Below are 8,714 nucleotides of genomic sequence, written 5' to 3'. Positions count from 1 at the left end.
GTCCTGGATGTTACAGTTAAAGTTCACAAAGATCACATTTTTCTTTATGCCGATGTTGGATATGATCTGAAATTCTTAAACCGTATCTGCATGATTAATTGATTAAATAACTTCATGAGAATGTGTACAAGTGTTCTTAATAGTGATTAGATAGATAGATTTCACATTCCATAAGTAAGTGTAGAGTGTGAAGCTGGAATTAGCAATAGCACAGCTGTACATAAAATACTGCAATCCATACAACATAATGGGAAATATATCAAATTTGAAAAAAGGACATATTGTTGGTGTATGTCTCAATGCCGAATCTGTGACCAGGACAGCAAGTGTTTGTGGTGTATTAATAACCACAGTATCCAGGGTAGTGGTGGCATACCACCACAAAGGATGAACCACATTTAACAGAAATAACTGTTTAATAACAGAGAAAGCTGTCTGAAAGGGATGTCCAGGTGTTAATACATATTTATAAAAAAAAAAAAAACATTAAGCCATTAAACTTACAGCAGAATTCAATGTGCATCTTGTCTCTCACTTTTGCACCAAAACTGTACATCAGGAGCTTCACATGCCAGTACCAAATGCCAAATGTTGTAATGGTGCCAGCAGCAGGCAATCTAGGGTTGTGGAATATTTAAAATATATATGTTCCCTGTTGAGTCTTCAAAATTTTTGAAAATGACAGTGGTAGCATGCCATAAATAATCTTGTAAAAAGAAGTCAGAACTTTCATGCTGAAGTAACTTATATTTCAAGCTTTCATTCCCCATTCACTTCTCTGTTTCATACCTTATAAATCACGAGTGCAGTTTTTTAAGCCTGCTTTCCAGTTTCACTTTGCTAGTTTAATATTTAAATAAAAATACTTTTGTTTATTTGGTGTTCAAATTCACACACGAGTTAAATTGCACAGCATGTAAAGCAGAGATGAACTCCAGATGTAGTTTGTTCTCTCCTGTACACCATACTTGGCATCTGTTCAACAGCTCTCTGGTTTGTGTGTGCGCGTCCTTGTATGGCCCTCCGTAGGCAAGCAGCAGGACACTTTGCAAAGAGAACAGACGGACATGAGACCCTTACTGGTAACTACTTTTGCATTTTTTATATGTTGCCTGATTTTTTTTGGATACAAAGCTGTATTTCTTCTGTATAGAATTCAGGGGAAAAAAAATATTACAATTTATTTTTATTTGTTTACGTAAACAGGTCAATAACAGGCTGACCTCTGCACTATTCATATCCATCTCAGGGGGAAACACAACAAGATGTTGGTTTCTGTATATTGGCCAGAAGCATTTAGTTTTAGGAATGCTGGAAATTAATCTTATTTTAAAATAACACCAGGGAGCTATAAAGGATATTAATCAGCCAGAAATAAACATTGTCAACTGATACTGAGGGAGCTGCTTTATAAGGAAGTCATGCACTGTATGAAAATCTGCTAAAGACAACGTTAAAAGTGTAAACATGGATGTCATGGATTCTGCAGAAAATATACATAAAGGCCTGTTCGTAATCTAAACTTGTATCCCATGCATTCTGTGATTCACTGCAGATTGTAAATGCTTCCTTCAAGTGGATTAATTCTCAAATCACAGGCAAATAAAAAAAGGAGGTCACTTCAGTGTTAGTAACACTCTCCGGCTTTAGCCTGTGTACATGTGGAAACACACATAAGTCATGGACGCCGTGAGCTTCTCTGTCCCACCCTATCAGTGAACCGTGCTCTGATTGGTGTGTGGCATGTTGCACAATCTCAATAGGCCAGTGAAACATATCCGACTCCATTTTCACTTCCACAGTTGACCTTGGACACCATAACACTTGTGCTTTCCTGATTAATGTGTAGCAAACAGGTGGGTGGACTTATTATATTAAAATGAACAGGAGCTTTACACAGCCTCTAATGTTGCTGTATATAGTAAAGGGTCCATTTGTTCAGTAGTGCACACCAGAATTTGTAACTTTTTAAAAATAATTAATAACAGCATATTATGTATATAGAATATATCTATCAGCAATAAACGTATTCTTGACTTAAAGTGCACGTCGTTATGTTTTTAACAGCAGCTTTGTAATACAAGTAAAGCATTTGCAGTAAATACAATTATTAAAACATTAATTACACCTGGATAATTGACAGCTCTGCTTAAACATTTTTAAATTGTTAATGAAAATGTCAGTGGCCTGACAATGGCTCTCAGTTAACCAATCTCAACAGAGCAAAATGTTGAAGTTGCTCTTTTGTCAGTATGTGGGATAAGAAGGTTGAGTTCAAATCCCAACACCACTTAACTTAAATGCCATAAATTTAAAATGAAAGAATCATCTGGAGGTTTTAATATCAGTACCAAAAAAAAGCAGCATTTTACCAAATCCACTTAACATAATTTCTGTATTCTATCTGCAACAAAACCAAATGTATGTTGTTTCAAGGCTTTTACTTAATATACTGTCAGATTCTGCTGTCTCCAAGCATCCTAATGCACTTCCTGTCCTTCCTTTGTTAAATGCAAGAAAATTTCAAGCCAGGCCAATGAGGTATAAAAAGATTGTTTTGAACATTGCTCAACAACAGGATCAAGTTAACCTGCAAAGGATCTTCTTACACTTCATCTAACATCTAAGTTCCAGTTCCTTGTATTTCCTTTTGTTTCTAGTTATCCTTCTGCAAGAAATATGGATAATAGATATCATAGAAGAATGTTTGTTGCTCAAATTCAAAGCAACATATTCATTGCCATTCAGAATCAAACTGTAACAGAATGGGGTGCGAATGTGTTGTAACAGACAGTAACAGAAGAATTTACTGAAATTCTGCAGGAAGATAATGGCAAACAAAAGAGAATTAACAATGCATAATATAGGAACATGAAGTATTTAGAAACCTGACCAATCAGACTCATACACTATGTAATTGTGAAAATCCCATTTCAAATGTAGCTCCCTTCTCCCAGACTTCATTAAAGGCATTCTACTCGGTTTTGTAGCATGTAGAATATTAGTGAGGTCAGGCTCATGTTGGTTAAGAAAGCCTGGTGTAGGGTTCATGCCAGAGGTGGGGAGGCTCTTAGTTCACATTATTGTAATGTACTATACATTGGGAAGAAAAAGATAATGTAATGATTAATCTCTATTAGCGGGAAAAAAGCAAAATGCTCATGTCCACAACTCAAAGCACACAGCTTACTAACTACAGGATTTCCTGGCTTTAATATTTCTAACAGCAATCAGGCTACTCTTTCCCAAAAGTGCATGTTGTTCTGTTTTTAAAAATATCTGTTTATACCTGATCGCCAGCTGTTTTAGTAAAATGTGAAAAAGAAAACTAAAAAATTACAAATAGTTAACTTCCTTTGGCTTTTGTCTCACATAGCAAAAAAAGCAGATGTAATCTGGGCAAGAAGCTTTTTTAAAAGCTTCTTTTAATCAGTTGCCAATATTGCTTAAAAACAATGAATGGCTCTAATCGTAAGCAGGCCTTTAAAAAAGTAGTGGATTAGTGGGGAAAATATGTTAATCAAATCTAATGTAGACTGAAATAGCAATGAATATATAATACCTGTTTATTTCTGCACAATAAAAAAAGAAGGATAAATCAGCTCAAAAGCAGTAGCTGAGTGACCATACATTAACCTCCCACTAAACCAATCCCAACAGAGCGCATGTTAAAACACAAAAGGACTCTTCAGTGGTAAAGTTTTTCCTGGAACTGTTAATGTTATTTCATCATTTAAAGACTTAACTGTGTTTTTGCAGAAACTGTTTTAAAAGGTTTGATAAGATCCAGCCAATAGAGTATTTATTTTTTATTCTCGTTCACCTTCTCTGCCATTAATCTGGATGACAGCTTTTTTGTTGCCAAAATTTAAAGCAACTTTCCATGACAGCACTGAATTTCCTGTAATGCAGAGACACATGATAATGAAAGGCCAAAGACAATACATTTTATTGTAGCATAGTTTATTTGGACATCTAATCAATCCGAGCCATACAGAATGTACTTGTGACCATCCCGTTTCAGTATTAGCTTACTCACTTTTCTAGAGAGGCTTTCCATTCAGCATGGCTTTGATTTGGTGCATGATTTTTTGATTAAGCCACATTTGTGAGTTAGTGTTTTGATGTTGGGTGAGGAGGCTGAAGTGCTGTTCAGCATTAAAATCATCCCAGTGGGTTTGAGGTCAGGGTTCTGTGCAGGATGCTAACGCTCATCCGCTGCAACCTCAGCAAACCATGTCATGGAGTTTACTTTTGTGCACAGGAACATTGTCATACTGGAACATTTTTTGAGGCCCATATTTACAGTGCAGAGAACTTTTAAATCTATAGTATACAGGTGTGATGTTCAAGTCAAGTCAAGTCAAGAGGCTTTTATTGTCATTTCTACTATACACAGTGGTACACAGTACACAGTGAAAATGAGACAACGTTTCTCCAGAACCCTGGTGCTACACTAAACAACAAACAACAAAACAACATTAAGCTAAAACACAAGTTACATAAAGTGCATAGAGTGCAACCTGGTGCAAACAGTGCAGACAGACAGTGCAGACAGACGACACAAGACAAGACACAAAACCCTATATAGCGCCAACCAGTAAACCTACTGTATACTAGATTATACAGTACTGTACAAGAAAACTGTAAAAACTATACAAAATATAAACTATATCCCAGAAGTGAGTGTAAACAGTGTAGTGCAAAAAATACAGCAGCAGTCGAAGGTGCAAAAATAGCATGTAAACAGTATAATACAGTGAAAATCCTAAATGTGCAAGAACAGCAGTTGAGAGTGTGGTACTGTTAAGAATAATAAATAATAAATAAATGAATGGTGGTGGAATGGATTGAGATGAGTGATGAGTGTGTGTTAGGTGTTAAGTCCAGGAAAAATGTTTTCAGTTCGTTACACACATTTGAGTGTGTGTGTGTGTGTGAGAGAGTTCCGTTTCAGTTCTGTGTGTTGAGTAGCCTGATGGCTTGTGGGAAGAAACTGTTGCACAGTCTTGTTGTGGCGGCCCGAATGCTTCGGAACCGTTTTCCTGATGGTAGAAGTGTAAAAGTGTGTGTGAGGGTGTGTGTGGTCGTCCACAATGCTGTGTGCTTTGCGGATGCAGCGTGTAGTGTAAATGTCCATGATAGAGGGGAGAGAGATTCCGATGATCTTCTCAGCTGTCCTCACTATCCTCTGTAGGGACTTGCGGTCCGAGACGGTGCAGTTCCCAAACCAGGCAGTGATGCAGCTGCTCAAGATGCTCTCAATGGTCCCTCTGTAGAACATGGACAGGATGGGGGGAGGGAGGTGGGTTTTCCTCAGCCTTCTCAGAAAGTATAGACGCTGCTGGGCTTTCTTGGTGATGGAGCTGGTGTTAAGTGACCAGGTGAGGTTGTTCGCCAGATGAACACCAAGGAATTTGGTGCTCTTGACGATCTCCACTGAGGATCCATCAATAATCAGTGGAGATTGGTCGCTCTGTGCTCTCCTGAAGTCCACAACCATCTCTTTCGTTTTGTCCACGTTCAGAGACAGGTTGTTTGCTCCACACCAGGCAGTTAGCCGTTGCAGCTCCTCTCTATATGCTGACTCGTCGTTCTTGCTGATTAGACCCACCACGGTCGTGTCATCAGCGAACTTGATGATGTGGTTCGAGCTGTGCATTGCTACACAGTCGTGAGTCAGCAGAGTGAACAGCAGTGGACTGAGCACACAGCCCTGGGGGGCCCCAGTGCTCAGTGTGGTGGTGCTGGAGATGCTGTTCCCGATCCTGACTGACTGAGGTCTCTCAGTCAGGAAGTCCAGGATCCAGTTACAGAGGGAGGTGTTCAGGCCCAGAAGGTTCAACTTGATCAGGTGCTGAGGAATGATTGTGTTGAATGCTGAGCTGAAGTCAATGAACAGCATTCGCACATAAGAGTCCTTGTTCCAGTGACCATATTCTTTTTGACCATATATTGTATCATAAAATTGATGATATATGCTGATAACATTTATTACGAGACCAAATGACTCATAATGTTTTAGAACTATACTAAAGAGTTGCGTCAAACGTCAAATCTTCCCATGTTTATTCGAAAATAAAAATAATGTGTGTGATATTTCTGCAGAGCCTTCAACAGGTGGCCACCAGAGCCTTCAATACAACAGCCAGGCAGATGAAAAACAGGGTTCCAGAGAAGCAAAAGCTATTCCAGGTGAGTAGCATGTTGCATGAAAACACACATGGGTCAGTTGATAAGCTGTACACTTGTGTAGCATGCTTTCAAGTTTTGAGTTTAATCCAATATACTGCGTGTAAAGAAAGTTCAACCCCTTTGAATTGTATGGTTTTAGATATCTCTAGTTAATAAAAATCGCCTGGTCTTTATCAGGACTTAAACTTTGGTAAATACAACCTTAGATCAACACTACATTACACTGTCATTATGTATTTTTAAATGGAGAAACCATGTGTGAAATACAAAGTACTACTTCCATAGAAATTAAGAGGTTAAGTAGTAGCCAGCTGCTGCAAATCAAATGTTATTGATTGATCATCAGCATGTGTGACCTCTAGAGTAGCCCAAGTTTTAGCAGTTGGCTGGTGTTATAACATCAGTAATGAGAATCAACTGTTGCTGCCCCTCAAGTTGGGAAGGAATATAAGACCATTTGCAATTTAAAGTTTATCACTCTACAGTAAAAACATTTTCCACATGCAGAAAGCAATGTAGACAGTTGCCAATGCCAAGAGAGGACTTCCCAGAAAAGACACGCTAAGTTCAGCCTGTGCAATGCTTGAGTTACAGTATGAGTTACAGTTTCTAACAAAAAAGTGAGTACACCTTTTGGCACCCCATTTCAGCAACTATTTTCGTATATCTTCTCAAGGAACTATACTATAGAAATGAAACAGAAATAAAATTGATATATTTTAGAGTAGTCAATGTGCAGCTTGTAAAGCAGTCTGAAAATAACTCAACATACAGCCACTATTGTCAAGTGAACTGAAAACAAAAGTGAGTACATCCTAAGTGATTAGAGCTGTACATTGCCTAACCATTCCACATGTCCTATTCATCATGTTTTTGTCTGATTGAAGGGACCATATACATTTGTTTATTTTGTATCAGAGCAGTTAAAATTTGGTGCTTTGTGTAAAATCCTCTCATACTGACCACTAGATGTTCAACATGGCACCTCATGGCAAAGAACTCTCTGAGAATTTAAGAATTTGAATTGTTGCTCTTCACAAAAATAAAAGATGATCAGTAACACCATTAAACTATGTTACAGTGCAGTGGCCAGGGTCATACAGAGGTTTTCCAAAGCGGTTTCCAGAAGCGAAATGTCCACTTGAAATCATCATCAATAGGAAGCCTATTGTGAAACTGGCTCACAAGAAAACCTGCAAACAGTGTATATATATATATATATATATATATATATATATATATATATATATATATAGATACAGGACAATGATGTCTTGATTTTTAATTTAAAAATAAAAATAATAATAATAATAATAATGACCAAGCATTGTTCATCTAAAGTTGTATTTACCTAATTCTAAAACCTGCTAAGGACCACAATTTCTATTATGTTCTGATACATAAAACTGGGAACTATTTCACAATTATACAAATAAATAGCATATTTAACATAGAGTATGACAGGAAATGTGACTGCAATCCTTTTAATGTACAATCTTCTATGTTTTAGGAGGACAATGGTTTGCCAGTACACATCAAAGGAGGAAGCATTGATATGTTACTTTACCGTGTAACCATGACCCTCACCATTTTTGGTAGGATACAGGCATTTATTACAATTGTTTTAAATTACAGTGCACAGTGCAATATTGCTAAGTCTATTCTGTCTGGTTTTATTTAGGCACTGGATTATCCTGTTACTGGCTTCTGGTGGCCTCGATGCCCAAAAGCAAAGCAGAGTAAGAAAAGGATCTGTGAGAACTCTTCATGTGTCATATGAACTAAAGTTTAAAATGATGTTGTACAGACAATTCTGATTAAAGAAAATCTTGTGTATAAAATAAATGCTGACAGTATGATTCTTTCATATACAACTGCTAGTCTTCACATACAGCAGTGATTAAAAGTGATATTCTACAGAACTATAAGTGGCATTGACATTGACTTGGCTGTCACCTAGTGTTCATTAAGGAAAACACAGTGCATCTGAATGACTACATGCGGTGTGACGAGAGATAATGAGGTAAATATCATGAGATATAGCCACCAATAACAAAACCAAATAAAAGTACATTAACCTGGTTGCACAGCTTTATACAACCCCAATTCCAAAAAAGTTGGGACAATGTGCAAAATGTAAATAAAAACAGAATGCAATGATCTGCAATCTCAAATCCACATTATATTCACAATATAGCAGATCAAATCTATAAACTGAGTATATAAATATATATCATTTTAAGGAAAAAATAAGGAAATTTAAAATATGATGGCTGCAACAGGGAAATGTTGATCATTGTGTAGCATCAATACTTTTCTCCATATACTTTTTGGAACTAAAGAGACCAGTTGCTGAAGTTTTGGGAAAGGAATGTTTGATCCAGGATTCTAGCTGCTCAACACCGGATGTTCTTTGTCGTATTTGTCCTGCAAAAGCTTTTAAATGGTGAAAGGTCAAGAGTGCAGGCAAGCACCAGGTTCAGCACCTGGAATCTTCTACTATGAATTCATGCCAACAG

General features: G+C 37.3%; 1 protein-coding gene across 2 annotated transcripts; it reads left to right on the top strand.

Annotated features, from left to right (window-relative positions):
* Nucleotides 1–925: 925 nt before the first annotated feature.
* On the top strand, nt 926–8,036 carry LOC124394086 (cytochrome c oxidase subunit 7A2, mitochondrial). 2 transcript variants are annotated; one of them, XM_046862141.1, is made up of 4 exons: nt 926–1,082; nt 6,109–6,195; nt 7,706–7,790; nt 7,877–8,036. In XM_046862141.1, exons 1-4 carry the CDS (start codon nt 1,068–1,070, stop codon nt 7,936–7,938), a joined length of 249 nt encoding a protein of 82 aa, XP_046718097.1. In that variant the 5' UTR covers nt 926–1,067; the 3' UTR covers nt 7,939–8,036. The 2 variants fall into 2 exon arrangements, with proteins under 2 accessions (XP_046718097.1, XP_046718098.1); XM_046862142.1 differs by lacking the exon at nt 926–1,082 and adding an exon at nt 1,716–1,856.
* Nucleotides 8,037–8,714: the final 678 nt, after the last annotated feature.

This window comes from Silurus meridionalis, chromosome 12 (genome assembly GCF_014805685.1).
Source record: "Silurus meridionalis isolate SWU-2019-XX chromosome 12, ASM1480568v1, whole genome shotgun sequence".
NCBI classification, from domain to species: domain Eukaryota; kingdom Metazoa; phylum Chordata; class Actinopteri; order Siluriformes; family Siluridae; genus Silurus; species Silurus meridionalis.
Note: the sequence above shows the minus strand (reverse complement) of the source record. Positions and strands in the feature narration are given on the sequence as shown.

What these genes read in the sequence shown, in the direction of transcription:
- LOC124394086 (XM_046862141.1), top strand. An exon ending in AGAAGCAAAAGCTATTCCAG is followed by an intron (nt 6,196 to 7,705) that starts GTGAGTAGCATG and finishes TCTATGTTTTAG; the next exon opens with GAGGACAATGGTTTGCCAGT. An exon ending in CATGACCCTCACCATTTTTG is followed by an intron (nt 7,791 to 7,876) that starts GTAGGATACAGG and finishes GGTTTTATTTAG; the next exon opens with GCACTGGATTATCCTGTTAC.